At 37.1% G+C, this 25,756-nt stretch overlaps 2 protein-coding genes across 2 annotated transcripts; both read right to left on the minus strand.

Moving 5' to 3' along the window:
• Positions 1-9,005: 9,005 nt before the first annotated feature.
• On the minus strand, positions 9,006-12,386 carry LOC138878740 (uncharacterized). Its single transcript, XM_070158429.1, has 3 exons — positions 12,335-12,386; positions 9,654-9,946; positions 9,006-9,530 (listed from the first exon to the last, which is right to left on the minus strand). The coding sequence occupies exons 1-3, from the start codon at positions 12,384-12,386 to the stop codon at positions 9,006-9,008; spliced, it is 870 nt and encodes a 289-aa protein (XP_070014530.1).
• A 5,146-nt stretch (positions 12,387-17,532) lies between these two features.
• LOC104226500 (disease resistance RPP8-like protein 3) lies at positions 17,533-20,352 on the minus strand. The gene is made up of 2 exons (XM_009778513.2): positions 19,196-20,352; positions 17,533-19,092 (listed from the first exon to the last, which is right to left on the minus strand). The coding sequence occupies exons 1-2, from the start codon at positions 20,175-20,177 to the stop codon at positions 17,630-17,632; spliced, it is 2,445 nt and encodes an 814-aa protein (XP_009776815.1). The 5' UTR covers positions 20,178-20,352; the 3' UTR covers positions 17,533-17,629.
• Between the last annotated feature and the right edge of the window lie 5,404 nt (positions 20,353-25,756).

Consider the following 25,756-nt stretch of genomic DNA (forward strand, 5'->3'; position numbering starts at 1 on the left):
AAACCTCTTACGAAAACATGAGGGCCCACTCACGAACGTGATGCACACTGCTGCTCAGGCCTCCGTGAAAGCAGAGCCCCACTCGCAAACGCATAGGCTAAAAGAATGATGCCCCACTGACCATATCTCTATGCGAACGCGTAGACCCTCTCGCGAATGCGTAGACTTGAGATTCCAATGCTTCGCGACGCGAAGGCTAAATTTCCAGTAATCTCCAACTCCTCTACGCGAATGCGACAATACCTTCGCAAACGCATAGAATGAAAGCAGATGCACCAGATATCTGAACTTCAGCCATTTTCCAAGACCAAATCCCAATCCGTTAACCATCCAAAATTCACCCGATGCCCCCGAGACCTCAACCAAACCTACCAACAAGTCCTAAAACATCATACAAACTTAGTAGAGCCTTCAATCACATCAAACAATGCTAAAATCACGGATCACGCCCCAATATAAGCTTAATGAACTTTTGAACTTCTAACTTCTACATCCGACGCTGAAACCTATCAAAACACGTCTGATTGACCTCAAATTTTGTACACAAGTCATATTTGACATTACAGACCTACTCTAACTTTGGAATCAGGATCCGACCCCAATAATAAAAAGTCTACTCCCGGTCAAACTTTTCTAAAATCTTCCTATTTTCTAACTTTCGCCAATCAACACCAAAATGACTTACGGACCTCCAAATCAACCTCTGGACATGCTCTTAAGACCAACATCACCATATAGAACTACTGAAACTGATGAAACTCCATTCTAGAGTCGTCTTCACATAGGTCAAACTACGCTCAACTTTTACATCTCAAACTTCACATTCAGGGGCTATCTATCCCATTCCACTCTGAAACTTTCCTGAACCCGACACTAAGCACCCCAACAAGTCAAGTAACCATAAAATGAGATAGATGGAGCAATAAATTGGGTACCAGAGCTCATACTCTCAAAACGACCTACAAGGTCATTACAACGGGTTATTGTGTGTGACTCACCTTAGCCACATCACTACTTCGCCAATGTTAGGCTCGACACTTACAGAGTACATGGGGTCGGTTGTACTCATACTACAGTCTGCACTTCTTGTATAGATTTTGGAGCCGATCTCAATGGCGGTCAATAGATTACTCGAGTTGACTGTTGGACGAAGACTTGAGGTACAGTTGCTCGACGTTCGTAGCCCTGATATCTCTTTCTACCTTATCCTAGTTTTGTATTTTCTTTCAGACAAATTTATTTTCATTCAATCTTTTATCCGTATTATTCTAGTAGCTCGTGCACTTGCGACATCAGATTCGGGGTTCTTCTTAGCTGTTTTAGATGTTATGACTTTTCACACTTTATTTTAGTTATTTTATTTTAACTGACATTCAGTTAATTTAAATTGTTCAAAAATGGCTTAAGACTATTCTAATGTTAGCTTGCTTAGCAAGTGAAATGTTAGGCGCCATCACAGTCCCGAGGATGGAAAATTCGGGTCATGACACGTATATTCTTTAGTTTGTTAGTAATGAAAGACCTTCACTTCATTTTGCAAGGGGCAATATTTTGCTTTATCAAATTTTTCTTAATAGTTTTCTTTAGCTTGGAGCATAATATAGCCAGTTACTAGTGGTATGCCAGATTGTTATTGTATAACTAGCACGCGCAGTCGTGGCCAACACTTGCTACCTCTACCAAAATCAAGGGTGTGTTTGGTACGAAGAAAAATGTTTCATTGAAAAATAAAAATCACTTATTTTCTCTTGTTTGGTTTGTGAATGATAAACTTTTTTTAGAAAATATATTCTATTGTTTGGTTAGATAGTAGAAAATTTTTGTTAGAAAAATAATTTTTATGCTACTCTCCTCACCCCTTCCCCCAAATCCTCATGTTTTATGTGCTCTCCTCCCACCCCTAACCCAAATACCCAATGTTTTTAGGATTTTATTTTTAATTTTTTTTAATTATTCTTTTAAAAATTGACACAAACGCTAAGGAACTAATGTGTTGCTTTGCTTTTTCATACAAAAATAATGTTGAAATTTGTGCTCTATAACTAACGAGAAAATACTCTTTTTTTGCTTTTAAAAAAAGTACTCTTTCTACAACATGAAAAGAAAGTACTCATTTTGTTGAAATTAGAAAGGAAATACTTTATCTACAACATAAAAAGAAAGTACTCTTAATAATATTTTTATTTAGGGTGGAGGATGGGGTGGGGGTAGGGTGGGAATTGTAATTTGGGTAGGGGTGAGGCTGGTCAGTGTTAGTGTGGGTGTGCGTGTGGGTGTGGTGGGGGGTGGGTGGGTGTGTTGTGGGTGGGGTAGGGTGATGTAGGTTGGTGGGAATGGGAAATAGGGTGGGAAGATTGAAGAAAATTTTGGAAAATGTTTTCCCTTTTTTTGATAAGGAAAACATCTTCGTCCAATTGAAGAAAAATGAGTTCATGAGAAAACTATTTTCTAAAATATTTAATCCAACTAAACATAAAAAAATTGAAAAATATTTTTTGGAAAAATATTTTCCTTCGTATTAAACACACCATAAATACCAATATACAAACTCAAAACAAAAGTGACAGAGCCATTAATTTAAATTGAGAACCTCCCACTTTTGATGGAAGTTGTGTCTTATTACAATAGAAAATCTTTATAATTTGGGTGAAGCTGTCACGATCCAAGCCCATGGCATGTATTGTGCGATTTGGGCCTAGATCCGCACGATTTGTCTTTCGAGCCATGGCACATCGACCTCTAAAAACACGCGTACCATGTGAATTTATATCGTGCCTTATAAGGCTCTCTCACTTTCGTCTCACATTCCAATGTGGGATTCGCCTAAGGTGACATATGCATCCTTTCTTAGAAGCTTTCCAGGTAGAAGTATGACAGTCCTGCTTGTCCCGCTCTTTTGGAGTTTATATGCCAATTTGAGGGACTTTGGTGAAGTATTAACATTGAAACTCGAACAGTAAGAAGAACAATAAGTTGTATGTTATTTGTATGTCCAGTGTATTACTGGACATACAGTGACACACATGCCTATTAGGACTCTCTTTCTTGATGGAAGGAAAAAGACTCCTAAAATGAATAAATCTTCATATACCTTATTCTTTTCTTGAGGAATAGTCTTGGACATCTATAAATTGAGGATCTCTCCTTCTCACAACAATAACAATAACATCCACAATATAGTTATTAAAGAGTCTTGTTCTAGGGAGAAATTATTCTCTCAATAATATTTTTCTTTTAATATTAGTAGCTATACATAGGTCACTTGACCAAACCATATTAATATAATATGCTTTTTTTTAATATATTTTCTTTATCGTCTGATTTATCGTCGATAAGGTTTTCTTTGTTAGTTTTCGCATGCACCATGTTATTTCGATCCCAACAAGTGCGAAATACAAATTACATACAAACTGGTGTACTAAACGTCAATACCACACAAGAGGGGGGGGGGATGATTTGTGTGGTACCCAATTTTTGCTCTAGAAGAACCTGGTTCTTCTAGGTGTTCTAACTACTACTGTTTGCGGAATAAAAAGTACATAAAATAAAGAACAGAGAGATTTTTACATGGAAAACACCTAGCTCAAAAGGTGAAAAAAAATCACGACCTACCACTCAGTAGGATTTTCCCCAACACTTCACTAAATTACTGAGCCAAAACAACATTTACAAAGCTCTTTGTAAACCTAAGGATTACCTCTAATCTCGTTATAACAATCAGCCTCTAACTGTTGCAACAACTTCAAGTTAACTCTAACTTGAATACTCAAAGTCCCTATTACAATTGCTTCTAGATAAAGCTGAAAAGTACAATATGAAAATACATACTACAACTGAACTAGAAATAAAGAAAGACACATAAAACTCTTTATGGAGCTGGTTCTTCATTCTGGTTCATGTAGCTTCAGGTTTGCACACTTGAATCACACACGAATTGCTTGCAAAAAGCCTTTCTATTTTGCTCCCAATTCACGTTTAACTTCTGCGTTTTTGTGCAACACTTGTAATGTGAGAACATCACGCAATTTATAGAGTTAGTAGATAAAGAAATAACTAGAGTTCTGATGCAACTCTTCCTTGGTGGAAGAGTTCTAGTTGATTTCAACTTCTAACTCCTTCCCTATCTTAGATAGTGTTCTCTTTGATTAAGGAGTCCTTCTCCTTATCAATTATGCAACCTTTTCGATTAGGAGATATTAAATACACCAAGTTAAGCTTATCTTCTTCACGTGCAACCCACATGCTCGAATTTGCCCATTTTTGTGCACCTGGGGGATGGACTTGGTTCATCCTGAGTTCCTTTGTCAGTCTTTAAAACTAACCTTTACTTGGGCCAACAAATTCTCCCTTTTTGATGATGACAAACTCTATGCTTTTCATAAGCTTAGGCCTTGCTTCAACTCAGCTCAAATGTTAGAAACATTTTTCCTTTTTATCACTTATCATCCAGGACCAGGTACATTAGGTTATAAACATCACTTGTTTAAAGCACAACCTTTTTCCCCCTTTTGGCATCATCGAAAAGTTGCATAAAAAATGTAAGATAACCAGATTTAAAGCTTACTCATGGCCACTGAGGCTACTTCAAATGAAATCATGGATTAGTCATCATAGATCAAGCTAATAGTTTTAACCATCAAAGAAATATAAACAAACAGTTAGAGCAAAGACAGTGAATTTCATTGATGATTGATAAGATTCTACCACAAAGCATAAGAAGAAATAAAAATACTAAAAACATGAGCAAAAGAAACAAAAAATCTCGAACTGGGTCACTGGTTAATCTACGCTAGGCTAGGAGGCTTAAGGATGGGAAGAACTAGGTGCTTGGTTTTTAACTTGGAGGAGTTTCAGCACCCTTGAAGACTGCCATCATTCTTCTCTTTTTCTCTTGCCAGCTCAGTTCTGAGAGCATCTCTCTTAGTCTCCATCTCAACCAACCTCTTCTTCAGCCTTTCAATCTCAGCATCCTTAGCCCAACTTTCTTACACCAAGGCTCTGACCTTGCTATTCACTGGTATCTTTTTGGATGAACTAGGTTCTTTAGGAGTGACATTGACTTCATATCGCAAGCAAGCAGAGTATTAACCCAAAAATAATCCATGCTTGTACTAACCTCCCACCTTTTCATAGGTACAATGAAATGTGCAAGCATAGTTGTGAGAATGAAGCCATAGGGAATTATATGAGTTTTGGTGCCATTAATAACTCTATCAAGAAGTTGAATTATAGCTTTTAGTCACTTTTTTCTGCAGGTATTGCGAGGGTTTCCTCTACAGATGAACTAGGTTCATCTCCCCAAACAACCATTACACATGCGTCTTTGGTTAAACTCACAGGAGTGGGTGAAAAATCAGCCACTCTTGTCCTCTTTCCCCTCACAATACTCCTAGCACCCTTGCTCTCCTTTTGGTTTTTCATTTTTACCACCAACTTCTCTAGATTCTGTAGTCTCAACACCTGCTATAGATCCTACAAATCTAGTTTCCAAATCTGCAGCAACTTTAGAAATTTTCTTAGGAGAAACTTTAGAATCAGAAGATACATGTTCAATTTCGGAAGAACCACTTTCTTCCCCCCTGAGTAGAAGACTTAAAAGAATCTAGATAGTTTAATACAGTCAGGAGCCTTGAACGTAACCGGTTCACTTGTAACGGATAAGTTCACAAGAACTTTGGTATTTGGTAGGACTCTGCTCATGATCCAAATATAGTTATTTCAAATTATGCAGAGTGTAGAAAACATACCGTGTTATCTTGATGAACCAGGTTCTTCACTGATAATTCTCTTGTGTAAGTCTAAATTTGCCAAAATAGAGAAAATATCATTAGTGATTAATGAGTCATTTTAACACATCGCACAAGAGTATACTATGGAAAGTATGAGATTGAGCAAGATTTAATCTAACTATACACAATTTACAGACTTTCTAACCAAATATTTGTTTTTCAATTTTTTTCGTTTAACCTTGAACTGGTCCTTTTAGGTGATCTTAATCATCCCTAATTCCAACATGTTCCTCTCAAAGTGATCTCTACTTAAGGCTTTTGTGAATATATCAGCAATTTGCTTGTCAGTAGCACAAAACTCTACAGTGATCAAGCATTTCTCATAGTTGTCCCTCAAAAATGGTGTCTAGCATTTATGTGCTTAGTTCTCACATAATGAATCAGATTCTTAGTCATACTAATAGGACTAGTGTTATCACAAAAAATAGGGATGAAACCAACTTCAATACCAAAATCCATCAACTGTTTCTTGATCCACAACAATTGAGTACAATCTTGAAGCAGCAGCAACATACTCAGCTTTAGCAGTAGATAAGGCCATTGAATTTGCTTTTTAGTAGCCCATGACACAAGACATGAACCAAGGAAGTGTGCCATACATGAGGTTCTCTTCCTATCCACTAGGAAACCTGCATAATCAGCGTCAGCATATCCCACTAGGTTAAAATTACCACCTTTTGGATACCAAAGGCAAAGGTCAGTGGTGCCTTTTAAGTATCTCAATATTCTCTTTACATTAGTCAATTGGGACTCCTTTGGATTTGACTGAAATCGAGCACAAAGACCTACACTGCACACAATGTCAGGTCTGCTAGTAGTGAGATATAAAAGAGAACCAATCATTCCCCTATACAACTTCTGATCAACAGATGAACCAGGTTCATCTATATCCAATTTCGTGGATGTTGCAATAGGAGTGTCAATTTCTTTGGATGTTCCTTCCTGGTTTTGTTACTAAGGAATAGGTTCACCTGAGGTTTGAGGATCAGTTCCTCTCTAGTCAGTTCCCCCTGTCATGTTGCCCTGGGTAGAAGGACCTGTTCCATCACCTGTTCCTTCCTGTGATGCATATTCAGGATGTGGTTTCACCATTTGAATTTCTTATCAGCCCTATCTCTTCATTATCTTATTCCTGCCTCTTAGAAAGAATGTTAGTTTTTCAATAAAATAACATATACACTTTTTCTACACACATAGTTCTTTTACTATATATCTTATAAGCTTTACTATGTGAAAAGTATCCCAAGAATACTTCCTCATCACTTTTGGGATCACACTTACCTAGGGAGTCTTTGCCATTATTGTGCACAAAGAACTTGCATCTAAATGCCCTAAGATGGGATATATTTAAATTTCTCCCTTTAAGTGACTCATAGAGAATCTTCATAACAAGAGGTCTAGTCATGCAATTATTTATGTAGCATGTAAAAATTCAGCAAACTTAGCATTTTCAAATTCATTTCCATGATCAGACCTAATTGATGCAAGTTGATTACCTAGTTGTTTCTGAATTTTTCTAACAAAAGAAGTAAACATGGCAAATGCTTCATCTTTAGATGTTAGAAACAATGTCCAAGTAAACCTAGATTAATCATCAACAAGCACCATCACATATATTTTACCACCTTCGCTTAATGTTCTCATTGGACCACAGAGATCCATATGGACCAGTTCTATCGTTCTGGTAGTGTTTACCACTTTCTTGCATTTAAAAGAGGATCTTACCTACTTCCCTCTTACACAGGCCTCACAAACTTTGTCTTCCTTTAACTTGATGTTAGGCAGTCTTATCACCAGATCCTTGGAGACTAATTTGTTGAGTTGACTCAGACTTGCATGTCCAAAACTCTTGTGCCAAAGGAAGGGATCATTATCCAACACACTTAAGCAAGTGAGTTCATTTTCTGAAAGTGTGGACAAATCTACAATGTATGTATTGTTTACTCTTTTTCCCTGCAAAACAATCTCGTTAGTGGTAAGATTAATCACAAAACATTTGGTAGAGGTGAATGCTACCAAGTTACCTCTATCACGCAATTGTTATTGTCTTACTAGGCTGTATTTTATGCCATCTATCAAGTAGTCATTCTCAATAGAGTAAGAATAAGTCTTACCTACCTTTCCAATCCCAATGATCTCACATTTCTTCCCATTTCCAAAGGAGACATTACCTCCTTTGAGGTCCTCAAGTGAAAGGAACTAGTTCTTGCTTCCTGTCATATGCTTTGAGCAGCCACTATCCATGTACCATATTTGGCTGCTTCCCTTCACTTGGACCCACAAAAGGAAATCAAGGGTTAGTCTTAGGAACCCAAACTAGTTTGGGTCCCTTTCTATAGGCAAAAGGGTGAATCAGATTCTTTTTAGCCCAACCTGACAACCTATTTTCCCCTTGAACAAATTCTTTATTCTCTTGGCTAGCCTTTTCTTTTGCAATACATTCAGATTTATAGTGACAAGTTTTACCACAGTGTGTGAAAATTATGTTCTCAGGAAGTGTGAGGTACTTGCTTTTGGGATTCCACTTAGGTTCAGAGGTCCCGTAGCCAAGTCCTCTCTTATTGCTACTATGGTGTTCATGTAGCCATGAAAGTGCATCGGAGGACCTATTTCATTTACAGGTTCTGTCTAGCTTGTGTTTAACCTTGTTTAGATCCTCCTCAAGGACTCTTATCTGCTAATCTCTTTTGTACAACTCATCTTTCATTTTTCCTACATTTGCTTCTAAAGTGAGTTGTGTGTGATCAGCTTTCTTTTTACCAGTTCCTAATTTCAATTTTAGATTTTCAGATCTAAGCTCTAGGATAGTGGTGTCAAGTTCATGAACCTGGTTCTTTAACTCAGCATTTTTACTTTCACTTTCACTAGCCCTAAGTTCCAGATTTTTGCACTTAGCTTTCAAAAACACACATTCCTTAGACAGTTGTTCCTTTTCATTATTTAAATCCTCAGATTCATCAATGAAATCCAGGAGTAACTCAGATAGCCTTTCTTTAGACAAAAACTTAATCTTATCTTTGAGATAAATTATACTTACCTCAGATTCCTCATCGAATTCTCCAATTGCAATAAGTGCTTGTTCATCTCGATCTCCACCCTCGGAGTCCTCATCTGAGCTTTCTCCCCATGCAACAACCATAGACTTTGTTGATCCTTTGTTCTTCTTAGGTTGAACTTGTTCCTTCGTTCAACTCTTTCCTTCTTCCATTCAATTTCCTATTGAGGGCAGTTTTTGATGTGGTGATCAGTCTTCCCACACTTGTAACACCCCTCATTGTTTTGTTTTTCAGGAACCCTTGGTTTGTTGTAGCTTCCACTTCTGGAAGGACCCTTTCCACTCATTAGGTACTTCTTGAAGTCCTTTGTGATTATGGTCATTTCATCCTCCTCTAGATCAACACCTTCAGTAATTCTGAGTGCCATGCTCCTTTCCTTCTTTGATGAATCTATCTTCATAGTTTGCCTTCTAAGTTCATAGGTAGTGAAATTTCCAATTAGCTCATCCAACTTAAGTGTGGCAATGTTCTTTGATTCCTGAATGGTAGTGATTTTGCTTTCCCAAGTGACTGGCAGAACCCTTGTCAAAATTTTTTCAACTTTGTCCTCTTCAAGAATAACCCTTCCAAGAGACTTAAGTTCATTTATCAGTGTGGTGAACCTTGTATACATCTTCTGGATGGTTTCCCCGTCCTCCCTGGTGAAATTCTCATATTGAGAATATAGCAGTGTTCCTCTAGACCTCTTCACTTGAGGTGTTCCTTCATGAGCCACTTGCAAAGTATCCCAGATTTCCTTAGCAGTGGTACAACTTTGAATTCTACTGTACTCATCTGGACCTAGTCCACACACAAGCCATTTCTTGGCCTTGGCATTCTTCTCCCATTTCTTCAAATCTTCAGCAGTGCAGTCAACTCTTGTCTTTGGCACATCCTCTCCTTCAGTATTCTTCTTTGTAGTTGCCAGAGGACCATCTATGACTATGTCCCAGAGTTCATAGTCTTCTCCTATGATGTGATCTCTCATCCTGTTCTTCCACCAAGAATAGTAGTGGCCGTTAAAGAGTGGAGGCCTATCAGTGGATTGACCTTCCCAGTTTCCAGGTGGTGACTCATTTTGATCTTTTCCTAAGGTGTTAGCCTCTTCAAGGATAACCTGCTCTGATACCAATTGATGTTCTAAACGTCAATACCACACAGGAGGGGAGGGGTGATTTGTGTGGTACCCAATTTTTGCTCTAGAAAAACATGGTTCTTCTAGGTGTTCTAACTACTACTGTTTGCGGAACAAAAAGTACATAAAATAAAGAACACGAAGATTTTTACGTGGAAAACACCTGGCTCAAAATGTGAAAAAAAACCACGACCTACTACTTAGTAGAATTTTCCCCAACACTTCACTAAATCACTGAGCCAAAACAACATTTACAAAACTCTTTGTAACCCTAAGGATTACCTCTAATCCCGTTGTAGCAACCAGCCTCTAACTGTTGCGACAACTTCAAGTTAACTCTAACTTGAATACTCAAAGTACCTATTACAATTGCTTCTAGATAAACCTGAAAAGTACAATATGAAAACACCTACTACAACTGAACTAGAAATAAAGAAAGACACATAAAACTCTTTATGGAGCTGGTTCTTCAATCTGGTTCATGTAGCTTCAGGTTTGCACACTTGAATCACACACGAATTGCTTGCAAAAGCCTTTCTATTTTGCTCCCAATTCACGTTTAACTTCTACGTTTTTGTGCAACACTTGTAATGTGAGAACATCCCGCAATTTATAGAGTTAGTAGATGAAGAAATAACTAGAGTTTTGATGCAACTCTTCCTTGGTGGAGGAGTTCTAGTTGATTTCAACTTCTAACTCCTTCCCTATCTTGGATAGTGTTCTCTTTGATTAAGGAGTCCTTCTCCTTATCAATTATGCAACCTTTTCGATCAGGAGATATTAAATAAACTGAGTTAAGCTTATCTCCTTCACGTGCAACCCACATGCTCGAATCTGCCCGTTTTTGTGCACCTGAGGGATGGACCTGGGTCATCCTGAGTTCCTTTGTCAGTCTTTAAAACTAACCTTTACTTGGGCCAACACGAACTACAAACAAAACATATACAACATAATTGTAAACAAGTTGTATGCAAGGTGTAATTATGTTATATGTTTTGACCGGATTGTATACAACAAATATTGTATATACAAGTTGTATGTCGTGACTGGATTGTATACAATAAATTCTTTACATAAAAGCTAGCATTAATTGATTGAAATTAACCTAAAACTTCACTAGAAGTTCACCTTGTCGAAACAAGATTTCAGTTTGGGAGAAAAGAGGAGCAATAACGGGGAACAAGATCTTATTCAATTTGATAAAAATGAAAGAAAGGTGTATTTCTGTGAAACAGGCCACACAGATTGCGCATCTGTAGAAAAAATATCACAAATCTCAAGTTAATGACGATGTGGATCCAACCTTAACTTTTTGTTTACCAAGATCTTGGCGTTGCATCGCTTTTAAAATTTGATAGGAAATGACGGCTTAAATGTTCTTTATTTTAAATAGTCCTATTTTATCAATTAAGCTGCTTTTTTATATAATAATTTTACTATGTATCTTACTTCTTCTTTGTAATATTACAAGTTTATTCTCTATATTGTTAGTACATAACATCATGAAACTGTTAGAAGTTTGTCCAAATTTTCTTACCATAATTGGTTTTCCTGTCTCATGAAGGAAAGGACAACATTTTTATTGGAAAAATTGGATGATTATGGAGAATAAAAGGTTTAGCTTGAGGCGTGTCAAAGACACTGTCCTTAAGGATATTTCGCCCATACCGAGATGAATAATATTAGGCGTATCCTCCAGGATTCAACAAGCTCTTCTAGTATAACTAGGAGCAGAAACAACAAAGATTTACGAGAAGAAAAACCCAGCACAAAAGAAAAGGGAAGAAAAAGTTTAACTTTTTTCACACTACTACCATGAACACAAGTTGATAGCTCTATATATATAATCCAAAAAACAATCTGAAAATGAAGAAACCTCCAAGCCATAAAGCTTTTCAATTAAGAGTTTAATAACTCAGCCTCTCATTCCTTGCAGACTTGCACTATATACACACAAACACCATAGGAAGGGATATAATTTAATAGTGCACATTTGATCAACTAATGACTTGTTATTACCCATATGAACCTACTTCATGGGATCTCCAATCACATAGGTTGGGTTACCATCATAGTTGATATAACTCAAATTGGCAAAAGTCTCATTCTCCTCGATGTTTCAGATATTAATTTTCTTCCCAAAGGATTAGTCAGATGATCGGCCAAATTCACTTCTGACTTCACATAATCTATGGAAATAATTCCATCTCTCAGCAGTTGCTTTATCACATTATGTCTCAATCGGATTTATATTATGGAGAATTTATATCTATTGATGGATACACCTACTGCACCAACTGATTTTGTTGTTGTTCCATCACCAATTACTTGTGCCAATACGCCTAATATTATTCATCTAGGTGTGGGCGAAATACCCTTAAGGACAGTGTCTTTGACACACCTCAAGCTAAACCTTTTATTCTCCATAATCATCCAATTTTCCAACAATCTTAAGGATATTTTACGTTGTTATTATGGAGAATAACGCTGCTAAAGTTATTGTTGTTGCTACTACACCCGCTATGCCTACTATTTATGTTGCATCGCTAATTACATGTGCCAAATATTTTTTCGATGTTTTGAAAATTGCAATTTTTGGTGGAGATAATTTTAACCGCAAGCACGCTGTTGTTGTCAAAGGGAAAGAAATTGCAACTAGAAGCAGTCTTGTGGAGGATAACAACCGTCAGAGAAAATCAAGTAACAGGGATGATGAAAGAAATGGTTATAAGCCCAAAACCAACAATCAAACCTTCAAGGAAAAAGCATATGCTTTGTGTGTGGCAAATCTGGCCACTATGTTGCTCAATGTCGAAAAAAGGTTGTGAATGACAATCCCACTAAAGCTAAAGTAAATTTGACTGAAGCCAAAGTGGATGATATAATTGTTGCGGTTGTTTCCCAAGTGAACCTTGTGGCCAATGTGAAAGATTGGGTGTTAGATTCTGGTGCCACTAGGCACATATGTGCTAACAAAAAAGACTTTGTGTATTACACCCAAGTTGGAGAAGAAGTTGTCTATCTTGGTGACTCAAGAACTACTTAAGTTCTTGGAAAAGGTAAAGTTCTTCTCAAACTCACATATGGCAAAACTTTGGCATTGAATGACGTGTTGCATGTTCCTAGTATCTGAGCCAATTTAGTCTCTATGGGATTATTAGGAAAAGTGAGAGTGAAGGTTTCTTTTGAATCTGATAAGGTCGTGTTGCCCAAGAATAATAATTTTGTTGGCAAGGATTATTATAGCCATGACTTGTTTGTACTCAATGTTATGAATGAAAATGCTAGTACTTCTGCTTACTTGATTGATTCTTTTAATTTATGGCATACTAGATTAAGACATGTTAGTTTATCTTTTATTAAGAAAATGCATTCTGAAGGTCTTATTTCAAATATTAATTTTTCGAATATTTATAAGTGTGAAGTTTGTGCAGAAGCTAAACAAACTAAGAAATCATGTGCTTCAGTATTTAGAGAATCTGAATTATTAAGTTTAATTCATACTGATTTAGGAGACTTGAAACAAACTATGACTAGAGGAGGGAAAAAATATTATGTGACTTTTATAGATGATTTTTCTAGATATACAAAAGTTTATTTGTTGAGAAATAAAGATGAAGCTTTTGATAAGTTTTAAATTTATAAATCTGAAGTAGAAAATCAGTTAGATAAGAAAATCAAAAGAGTTAGATCCGATAGAGGTGGTGAATTTGTTTTGTTGATTGATTATTGTGAGAAATAAGGCATAATTCACGAGATAACTCTGCCATATTCTCCATAGTCAAGTGGTGTAGCGGAAAGGAAAAATAAGACCTTAAAGGAAATGATGAATAGCATGATTGTTAGTTCTGGTGCTCCGGATAATATTTGGGGTGAAGCCATTTTATCTGCTTGTCATTTATAAAATAGAATTCCTTATAAGAAAACGGGTAAAACTCCTTATGAGCTAAGGAAAAGATATCCACCTAATTTGAAATATTTGAAAGTGTGAGGGTGCCTTGCTAAAGTTATGTTGCCAGATCCTAAAAAAAAAGGATCTAAAACATCAGATTGTATATTTATTGGGTATGCTGAAAGCATTGCATTATATAGATTTTTAGTAGTTAAAAGTGATGTACTTGAAAATAATACTATTGTTAAAACAAAAAATGCTGAATTTTTGAAAATATTTTTCCTTTAAAATTTGAGAAAATTTATGATGCTCCTATTATTCCAAGTGATAATATTTCACATGTTCCAATTATTCAAAATAATTTTGAAAGTGAGGATTTAAGAAGAAGCAAAAGACCAAGGAGAGAAAAATCTTTTGGTAATGATTTTTATACTTATCTTGTGAATAATGATCCTTTAACATATTCTGAAGCTATTTCTTCGTATGATGCCTCATTTTGGAAAGAAGTTATTGATGTAGAATTAAATTCAATTTTACAAAATAAAACTTGAATTTAGTTGATTTACCTCCGGGAGCTAAAACCATTGGTTGTAAATGGATTTTTAAGAAGAAACTCAATACGGATGGTTCCATTGATAAATACAAAGCTAGACTTGTTGCAAAAGGTTTTACCCAAAAGCAAAATGTTGATTATTTTGATACTTATGCTCGTGTAACTGGAATTTCCTCAATTCGTGTTTTACTTGCCTTGGCTTCTATTTATAAACTTTTTATTCACCAAATGGATATTAAAACTGCATTTTTAAATGGTGATTTGGAAGAGGAAATTTACATGGAGCAACCTGAGGGTTGTATAGTGTCTGGCCAAGAAAATAAAATATGTAATTGCTAAAATCTTTATATAGTTTAAAGCAAGCACCTAAACAGTGAAATAAAAAATTTGATCAAGTATTGATTAATGATGGTTTTTCATCAATTTAAGTAGATAAATGTGTTTATACAAAATATGTAGATGATACATATGTTATTGTTTGCCTTTATGTAGATGACATGCTTATTTTTAGTTCTAGCCTTGATTTGGTCATAAAACCAAATTTTTCTTGTCTTCTAATTTTGAGATGAAAGATATTGGAGAAACTAGCGTTGTTTTAGGCATGAAAATCATAAGGGATGACAATAGTTTGATGTTGACTCAAAAACATTATGTTGAAAGAATTCTTAAAAAAATTTGATAATTTTGATGTGGTACCTGTAAGCACTCCTTATGATGCTAGTAGTCAATTAAAAAAGAATAAGGGAGATGCTATAGATCAAAATAAATATGCTCAAGTTATTGGTAATCTAATACATTTGATAAATTTTACTAGACCTGATATTGCATATGATGTGTGTAGATTGAGTAGATATACTCAAAATCCGAGTCATGATCATTGGAATGCATTAGTAAGAGTAATTAAATATTTGAGAGGTACCATGAACTATGGTATTAAATATAGTGGATTTACCACTGTACTAGAAGGATACAGTGATGCTAACTAGATCTCTGATTCAGATGAGACAAAATCCACTAGTGGTTATGTGTTCACCCTCGGTGGGGGTGTTGTGGCATGAAAATCAGCTAAACAAACAATGATAGCTAGATCTACCATGGAATCTGAGTTTGTGGCATTGGAATTAGCTGGCAATGAGGCCGAGTGGTTAAAGAACCTTTTGGCAAGTATTCCATTAGGAATAAAACCGACACCTTCTGTGTCGATGCATTGTGATTGCCAAGCTGCAATAGTCATTGCTAAAAATAAATCCTTTAATGGGAAGAGTAGACATATCCGATTGAGACATAATGTGATAAATCAGTTGCTGAAAGATGGAATTATTTTCATAGATTATGTGAAGTTAGAAGTGAATTTGGCTGATCCTCTGACTAGACCTTTGGGAATAAAATTAATATCTGAAACATCGAGGGGAATGAGAATTTTGCCAATTTGAGTTATATCAACTATGATGGTAACCCAACCTATGTGATTGGAGATCCCATGAAGTCGGTTCATATGAGTAATAACAAGTCATTAGTTGATAAAATGTGCACTATTAAATTATATCCCTTCCTATGGGGTGTGTGTGTGTATATAGTGCAAGACTGCAAGGAATGAGAGGCTGAGTTATTAAACTCTTAATCTAATAATCCATAGCCTTTTATAGGTGGTGTATTGTGCTGCAGAATACACTTGATGGATGGACCTATATGAGTGTGGAGTGGGGCCGCTCCTATGAAATTTATGACAAAAATTTTCTAGCGCACTCATGAAAACCAGGCACGCGCATGGCCTATTAGCGCAAAACCGCGATAAACAACAAAGTGTGTGAGGGTATAATGTGATAGATAAGACACTAAATTTACAAAACAATTCTTGGTTCATAGAGGTTCTAAACTTCACCAATTATTCTGTAAGTTTAATCTTATTTTATCTAGGTCTGGTTCATAGTCCAAGAGACACCAAATGCGACACATTATCCTTATTTGTGAAAACCCAGCAAATTTAGTTTTATCTTATTTTATTATAATATTCTTTTTGAGTTATGTGGGGGATTGTTGAGACAAAAATAGTTTCAATATCTCAAAAAGAATTGTTTAAAAATTATGTCTAGGTTCATTCTCTTAAAATAATATTAATTGGTCTTATTACAAAATGTAACTGATGGCATAATTTTCAAATTACAAATTTAGTATTTTAAAACTATTGATTGGAGGCCATAACTATATTTTAATGCTATTAAGTTCAACGTTATGGACTTAAGTCTAAACGGTTTGGTATCCTTTATTGATTTTACCGTTTCTTAACAATATAATCTATAGTCTTAATGGCTTTTGTTAGTGTTTGCGATACTGGCCATTTTATTTCATTTCTTATAGGTTATGGACTTTAATTTTTAATGTATTGTAATTGAAAAGCTTTTACGGGACGGAGGTTTCTTCATTTTCAGATTGTTTTTTGGATTATATATATAGAGCTATCAACTTATGTTCATGGTAGTAGTGTGAAAAAAGTTAAACCTTTTCTTCCCTTTTCTTTTGTGCTTTGTTTTTCTTCTCATAAATCTTTGTTGTTTCTGCTCCTACTTATACTAGAAGGGCTTGTTGAATTCTGGGGGATACGCCTAATATTATTCATCTCGGTGTGGGCGAAATATCCTTAAGGACAGTGTCTTTGACACGCCTCAAACTAAACCTTTTATTCTCCATAATCATCCAATTTTTCCAACAATGTTTACCTTAATTGGATTTTCCTTCTTGTAGAAGGAAATTACAAATCTTCCATATTTGACTAGTCATTTTTCTAGTAGGAAAAGGTTTTGACTTTTATAAATTGAGGATCCTTCCTTCTCATTCAGTAGCATCCACAATGTAGCCATAGGGGGCTTGAGACTCGTGTTTAGGGGGAGAACATTACACGACAAGTGTTAATGTGTCACTTGTGTTTGCCTCTTTTGAGGTTGTTCTCTTGATATTTTGTACTCTCTTTTTATATAGTAAATTGCTCGTCCCCGTCGTGGACGTAGTCAGTTGACCGAACAACAGTATATGTTTGTGTCACTTTTGGTATATTTCTCTTTGTTGTATGATTTTTCGTCGGTCAAGGTTTGTTTTGCTAGCTTCTGCATGACACCTGACTTTTTCGATCCTAACAAAAACGACGATATACAATACGATTTATCCAATACAATACAACACGATACATTATGAAACGTACATACAATCATTTAAACAAGCTTGGGAATTTCAATCCCTTCCCTTTTCAGGCCAAATGATACTTAAGAAATGTTCGGAAGCACGGATTTCCAGACTATCAGGGAGGCTTTCAAGTTTGTCACAATTCTTGATTTTTAGGCTGGAAAGTACAGGCATGGCTGTATTTGCCACTTCAAGTTTCTCCAGGAAGCACAAATTCAAGAGTTCTAAACGTTTGAGCTTAGGGAAACCTGAATCAGAGAAGATGATTTTCTTCGCAATATAAGCATCATCAGAGAGGACGAGCACACCTAAATTAGGAAGCTTTTCCAAGGTTGGCATGGAACTTTCATTGAGATGAGAATTATTGAGAACTAACTGAGTAAAACTTGGCGAGATTTTGTCAGATGATGGTAGGCGGCCAATATGTCCATTAAAGTGCAAGATACGAGCAACTTGACACTGAAACAATTCTCTAAGAACTGAATGCCTTTCCTCCGCGTAGCAATCAAAATCAATGACATCAACGATGGAATGCAGACAGTTTCTTGATGTTGTACTTTTCATGTAATTGGTGATTGACACAAAGTCCTCAAACCTCCCTTCTACTTTTGCTCCCAAATACCGGAGTTTAAGAAGCTTAAAGATATCATCAGCTCTGCACAACGTCGTGTTGAAGTTTTCGAGTGTTTCGAGTTCAGTCAAGCTACTGAGTCCTAGTTTTTTACCATTTTGAGTTCCAAACTTTAGTGGAAGATATAAATGGTTCAGCCTCCTCATGTTCCCTAGGACGTTCGGAATTTTTGTTTCAATTAATTTTTTCACTCTCAAATCAAGAACTTGCAAGTAGGACAACTTGCTAATAGAAGATGGCAACTCCTCTAGGACACACTCTTTGAAGCTCAGATACCTCAGGAGTTCAAGATTAAATATACCTGTTGGTAGTTTCTGCCCTCGAAAATCAATCCCATCGAAATCAAGAATTCTGAGTACTCTGAACTCGTCGAGGTTAAGCATTTCATTCGGCCAGATCAATTCATTTTCTATTTGCTGCATGTTTCCAAGAACCACTCGAAGACTCCGGATAATTTTAACAAATTTAGGCTCAATATCAACTCTATGCTTACCCAGATATATCACAAGTCGACGTGGCACATCAATTGATGAGAGCGAATAGTCCTTTTCTCTTAAATCTATGATTTTGAGAAAATGTTTTTGTTCACAATTTGAGACACATAAGTTTTCTATTCCTTGAACAACGCTGCAAGCCTTGAATTTCTTAGTAGTGGGAACTTCCTCTGCTTGCACTTTTACTATGCCCTTAAGTGCCAATTCTCTGAGATATCGCTCTGTCATTTCCATCGTGCTCTCCCCTCTAGCGCTTTCTCCGGTTGATAATAAGCCTTCAATCATCCACAAATGGGACAGCTTCTCGGGATCTATCTCTTGATCTTCCAGGAAATGACCCAAGTACACAAAGCATGGTTTCAAGTGGTCTGGTAACTCATTATAAACTGTACAGCAGAATTCAGACAACAGAATCAAATACAAGACTTGTATGATCATACCAAATATCGGATAATTTGAAACAAGTTTGGACTAGGAAAAATAACTGACCTGTATACGCCCTAAACAAAGCCTCCTCGTTCAAAGGCGTCATTGTATGCACATACTCGTTTCTACATATGTATTCCGCTACATATCCTACCCGGGTGGTTACCAGTACAATGCTACCCTTGTCTAATTTTGGAAATGTTTTACACAAGGTTTCCCAAGCTTCTATTGACCGTATATCATCCAGTACAATTAGGGTGCTTTGAGATTTAAGTCTTTCCTCTATTCGTTCAAGCAGTTGTTCTTCGGAGCTGTAAAACATGTGCTTCATCCACCCATGACAAGAAACAAGTATTTGTCTAAGTATGTCTCTGATTTCAAACTTTTCGGAAACATTAACCCAGATGCGAGTGTTAAACTCCTTACTAACGATTGAGTCCTCGTATAGTATTCTTTTAGCAAGAGTAGTCTTGCCCGAGCCAACAGCTCCACATATTGGGATGACTGGGACCCCAATTTGGGAGGATGACTCAGGGATGTTGGACCCTGTTCGAGATAATAAAACTTGACGCACTCGCTTTTGGTCTTCTTTAAGCCCAAATAGACTGCTGTACGAAGCACGAGAGCTTCTCGTTGGACCTTGATTTTCGATGCTGTCTGCTACAGGAACTGCTTCTTCGATTTCCTTGATGATGCTCACAATATCAGATTTGATCTTACGGAGAGCGAAAGGAATCCAAACGTATCTCATACATATCATTTTGATGCCGTTAAATATCTCTATGTTTGATAAGCTTCTTCTTGATCGTCCCAAAACACGATAAGTTTCAATGACATCCTCGATTTGATAATCAAGCTCTTCAATTTTCCTTACTCTGTCTTTGTGTTGTGTCTTCCCTTTTAACCAAACTTGCATCCGCTTTAGCTCTCCTAGTATGGCATATAAATGTCCGCTAGCTGATCGATTCAATGGTGCAGTTTCTTGATCTGCCAACACTAAATTCTGAAGCCTTTCCACGGCTAACCGGAGCACTAGCTCCGACATCGTGGTCAACTCTTGGTTCAGTTCAGTTCATGATTCTACTTGCTGGCTGCTCATAAAATAAGTAATTCTTCTCGCACCATCACCCTCCGCTGGATTAACAACGAAAGGAAAAAAAAAATAGAAAAAAGAAAAAGAAAGTGAGGTTCACTTATTAGTTGATCGACAGCTACTAAGGTGTGTTTGGTATGGAGATATTTTCTACTTTTCTCTGTTTGATTTGCTTATATATTGAAGAAAATATTTCACACATTTTCTTCCAATTTCAAAAAAATAAAATAAAATAAATAACTTCGCTACAAAGAAGCGAAAAATATTTTCTAAAACTCTAAATCCCTCCCATCCACACCCACTTCTACCCCATCTATGCCACTTAGCCCCCCCCCCCCACATGCACACTCCCGCCCTTGCCCACCTCCCTTGTCCAAGAAATCTAAGCTAGTAAAAGAACTAAAAATTCTTCCTCTAAAAAAAATACTCTTCCAACGGTAACACTTATAACAGTCCCGACATGATTACTATAACAGGCCGACTCCTCCAAAGTGTAAGCGGCATTCAAATAGCCCGTGAGGTGCCTGTAGTCCCACCTGACTATAAGCCAACCTTCTCTTAAAAAAGAGGTCGGAAAATTGCAACTGTTTCAGTCGGAAATAGCCAAAAAAAAAATATTTTGACCTTGTACTGACAGTTTTGGTCGCTAATTTTGGCATAAAATTGCGGGAATTAAATTTCTGATGGATTCAGTCGGTCAATAAAAGTCAAAATCCCGGAGTTTGATTAGATTTAGGTTTTCGATTGACTTGGTCGGAAAAAATTAAAATAAAAAACTACTATTATTTTTAATATTCCAACTGATATGATCGAAAATATTGTGAATTCCAAAGTCTGACTTTTCAGTGCTTTTATGTCACGACCCTAAACCCGGACCCGGTCATGATGGTGCCTCTCGTGAAGACAAGACCAGTCGACACACTTTCAATTCATTTTTAAGCAATTATAATGATAAATATTAAGACTTTAACATAATAAAATCCCAAAATAAGGTGAATACTACAGTTGCGGAATAGACATAGCCCGACATCGGAGTGTTACCAGTCATGAGCATCTATAATAATACTACAAGTCTGAAAGAGTCTACTCAATTATTACATAACTAAAACAGAAGAAAATAAGATAGAGGGAGAAGCACTAGGCTGCAAACGCCGAGCAACTACCTAGTGTAACTCCGAATCTGCTGGAAGCTCTCAACCCCCGCAAGCAGGACCTGAAGTGCCTGAATCTGCACACGGGGTGCAAGGAGTAAAATGAGTACTCCAACTCAGTGAGTAATGATAATAAATGTAGACTGAGCAATAAGAAATCACGTAAAGGCATATCAACAAGGTATAAGAAAGCAGTAAAAGCTAGTAAAAGCAATGAAACAATGAAAATATGTAAAGTCACTTAAGTTCAGTTTAAAATTCTCAAAATTTACCATTTTAAACAGTTAAGCAAGTAAAAGACAGGCAACTAGAAAAGGTAAACACATAAAGAACCGCCCCTCGGGCACAATACCAATAGAATCAGCCCCTCGGGCAACACATGGAACAATACCAGCCCCTCGGGCTCTATCTCAAATCACAATGGGTACTCGCGCTCACTGGAGGTGTGTAGATTCCTGGAGGGGCCCCTTACAGCCCAAGCACAATATCAAGCCATCTAGTGGCATAATCACATAGGCTCTCGGCCTCATATCAACAAGCCACCTCGTGACGTACAAATTTTAGGCCCTCGGCCTCATAATCATAATCAATGTTTCCTCACAACATAGGCCCTTGGCCTTACTCAGTCAGAATCTTACAAGCCACTCGGGCAACAGTAAAACATGATCCTCAGCCCAAAATATCATTTTAAGTGTTAAAGCAGAGTACACATGATTGAGTTATGAAAATAGTAGAATATAACACGAGTCATGAGCAGGTTTAGTAAAGTCTTGCGGATTGGTACGGAGACGTATGTATTTATCCTCGGGAGGCTGCAGAACCTTTAGGAAAAATTCATATACTTGAAATTCTTGTCGTGCGAATCTGTTGATCCGAGTACTAAATTTCTGTTATTCTATTCTCTCACAGATGGTGAGGGCACGTGCTACCGGTCAGGATAGACGACCACCAATAAAACCAGCACAGCAGCTGGGCAGCACCGGTTGAGGCCGTGGTAGGGGTAGAGGTGTAGCCCGCACAACAGCTAGAGCAGCACCTGCAGATCCACCAGCCACCCCAATTCATGATCAGGTCCCAGTTGTGGACACTCCAGCAGCACCAGCTGTGCCCATTGTGATTCGGGCCTTCAGGAGGCCCTGGCCCAAATTCTATCAGTATGCACGGGCCTAGCTCATGCAGTCTCAGTCATTACAATCGCAGCTACTTCTCAGGCCGGGGGAGGAACTCAAACTCACGCCGCTCGCACACCTGAGCAGGTCATGCAGGGACTTCAGACACCGGGGGACCTCTAGCCCAGCCGGTTGCAGTTGTCCAGGACTATGTAGCTCCTGCTATGCCAGTAAACGAGCAACGCAGGTTGGAGAGGTTTTGTAGACTTCAGCCTCTAACTTTCAATGGTATAGAGGGCGAGGATGCCCAGGATTTCTTGGACAAGTGTCAGAGGATTCTTCACACAGCAGGTATTCTAGAGACCAGCGGGGTCGCTTTCATTACTTTTCAGTTTTCTAGATCTCCTTTCACTTGGTGGGAGGCTTATGAGAGGCGTAGGCTTGTTGGTGCAGCACTCCTTACGTGGCAGCCGTTCTCCATTCTCTTTTTGGAGAAGTATGTGCCTCAGTCTCGCAGAGAGGAGCTATGAAGGCAGTTCGAGCAGTTGCGTCAAAGAGATATGACTGTGACGCATTATGATATAAGGTTCTCGGAGTTAGCTCGTCATGTTGTTTGGTTGGTGTTACGCCCCACAGTATTACGTCGATGTTACGCTCTGTAGTAATATATTACGATGATGTTATGATTTGCAGTATTACATTACGGTAATGTCACACTTCACAGTATTAAGTTACGACGATATTGCACCCTGTAGTTTTGTACGTTGAATTTGTCATAAAGAAATTGACATCAGTCCAAGGAAAAGATTATTTGGGGATTATAAGGATTATAAGTGATGAGTAAATTTGTGAAGATAAGAGGTAAGTAAAATTGAAGAAAATGAATTTTGTCGAAGTTTGGCATTCTGGGATAAAATACGGCCTGAGCTAAAATACCCTGTATTTATGGACTAGTGCCATACAAGGTACTACATGACCATGCTAGTAAGGTATACAAGGTAAAGAGAGTAGTATTTAATTAAGTTAAGGTAATTTTTAAATTATACGGATAATTAATTAATTATCGGGTAATAAGATATTACCCAGTTAACCAATAAGTGAATAGGAATTACACGTGGCAAGAAGCCACAATTCGAAAAAATGACTAAGCGTCTTATTTGCTTAGGTGTCTATGTTGGATAACAAAGACTTTAACAAGTAATTAAAGAGACCACAAATTGGTCCTGCAATATATAAGTATCACAGCCGACAAAGGTTGGCATTTCTTTTAAAATGCCTCATAGTCCTATATAAATGTATTTATCCTGAAAGCCAACCAAAGCTCATTCCAAGAGCTATAATACTTTGCTTTAAAAAATTTTTTTTGGAAGCAAACAGTGAGAGTGCATGTCTTTGTTTTTTGGTCAACGAGGGTGCATGCTGGCCAACCTCTTCTATGAAAACTTCAAGATGTTAAACTCCATCTAAAAAAACGCTCCAACAAAATTTTTTGCACAAAACAATTCCAACAAAAATTGTTAGAATCGTAGCAACGTAAAATTTAGCGGTTCTAAAGGAGTACGTTGCAATCTTCTTCAAGAATATAATACGGGATTTTCTCTACTCCACGTATGTTAAGACCATCCCTTTTTTCTTTTGGCATGGCCCATTTGATATTGAAGAAATGAGCAAACACACAGTTTCCATAAATTACTCTATTAATAGAAATTTTGGGGTGTCTATATTCTTGATTCCCCATGAAACATATTATTATCTTCTGCTCATGGGTCTCAGAATATTATGCAGTTGGAAAAATTTATCTAGAAGGAATATTGAGATTATTACCTTTTTGTTTCATGCATTTCATACATGTGCATTGATCCATGACCAGATGGCGTTATATACACGTATATATGAAAATATATGTATATAGGATATGAAAAAAGGTTACGGCGTTATATACGCACCACCACTTGATCAATTGGTATATGATGATGATGTTGCCCACAGTGGCTGAAATATGATTCAAACGGTGTTATATACGCCTATATATGTATGAATGTGTATATGGAATATGAGAAGATGTTATGACATTATATACGCACCACCACCTGATCAGCTAGTATACAATGATGATTTTGCCCATAATGGCCGATATGATATGATGAAATGCCCTCAGAGGCTGATGATGTCATGAAATATGTACCTATACACGACATGATATTCATACGCATATGCATAACGCTAAAAGTAATTTATGATTTACAAAGTTATTCAGACTTATAGGTTGAGTCATGTACTTTATATGTCTTCCATGTATCTTATGTATTTATTTATATGCCTTACATACTCGGTACATTATTCGTACTGACGTTCCTTTTGCCTGGGGACGTTGCGTTTCATGCCTGTAGGTCCCGATAGACAGGTCAAGAGCCCTCTAAGTAGGCTATCAGCTCAGCGAAAGATGTTGGTGCGCTCTATTTGTTTCGGAGTTGCTTGTTTGGTTAGTATGATTTAGACATATATTGTTTGGTTTGGTGGGACTCTGTCTTGACCTTTATGACATTAATGTATTCTTAGAGGCTTGTAGACATATATCGTGTACATAAAAGATTGTATGGCCTTGTCGGCCTATGTTTTGAGTTTATAAAGGATCATGTTGGCCTATTAGACCCGTATGTCATGTGTATATGATGATGTAATAAGAAAGATACATTACGTTGCTACTCGATTGTGTAAGGTACCTGGTGCCCATCATGGCCTATCGATTTGGGTCGTAACAAAAGTGGTATCAGAGCAGTTCAGTCCTAGGGAGTCTACAAGCTGTGTCTAGTAGAGTCTTGTTTATGGGTGTGTCATGCACTACACTTATAAGCAGGAGGCTACAGGGCATTTAGGACTGTCACTCTTTCTTCTTACTCTAGATCGTGTGGTAGAGCTCAGTTGTAAGAATTCAAATTCCTAACTTCTATTTTACTCGTAATAAGACGATACCTACATCTACAAAGACGGTTGGTAAAAGACATGACTATGGAGGAGTTGAGTCAAAGGAACTCGACTTTACATCATGCTTATGATGAGTAATTGTGAGGTCTTCAGCAGATCATGTGCGTACTGAAAGGTGTAAGACTCTTGATAAGGAACCTTAAGGCAAGAATATCTATCCACCTTTATGGTGAAAGACAATGCTTTCAAGAAGTAAAAGAAGCAAGGTGAAGAAGGGTACAAGGTGCCCAGGTAATGAAAATTATCAGTATAACTGTTCTGGCAGAAAAATATAAGCATTAAGAGT

Source organism: Nicotiana sylvestris, chromosome 9 (genome assembly GCF_000393655.2).
Source record: "Nicotiana sylvestris chromosome 9, ASM39365v2, whole genome shotgun sequence".
Taxonomy (NCBI): Eukaryota; Viridiplantae; Streptophyta; class Magnoliopsida; order Solanales; family Solanaceae; genus Nicotiana; species Nicotiana sylvestris.

Bases quoted from the DNA above. Each gene is read 5' to 3' on its own strand.
- LOC138878740 (XM_070158429.1), bottom strand. From the start codon at position 12,386: ATGGAGAATAAAAGGTTTAGCTTGAGGTGTGTCAAAGACACTGTCCTT. The intron at 9,947-12,334 runs GTATTTCGCCCA...AATTGGTATCAG, and splicing joins CAAAGACACTGTCCTTAAGG to AGCAGGTTATCCTTGAAGAG. The intron at 9,531-9,653 runs GCCAAGAAATGG...CCTCAAGTGAAG, and splicing joins AATGGGAGAAGAATGCCAAG to AGGTCTAGAGGAACACTGCT.
- LOC104226500 (XM_009778513.2), bottom strand. From the start codon at position 20,177: ATGTCGGAGCTAGTGCTCCGGTTAGCCGTGGAAAGGCTTCAGAATTTA. The intron at 19,093-19,195 runs GTCAGTTATTTT...TCTGCTGTACAG, and splicing joins TTTGTTTAGGGCGTATACAG to TTTATAATGAGTTACCAGAC.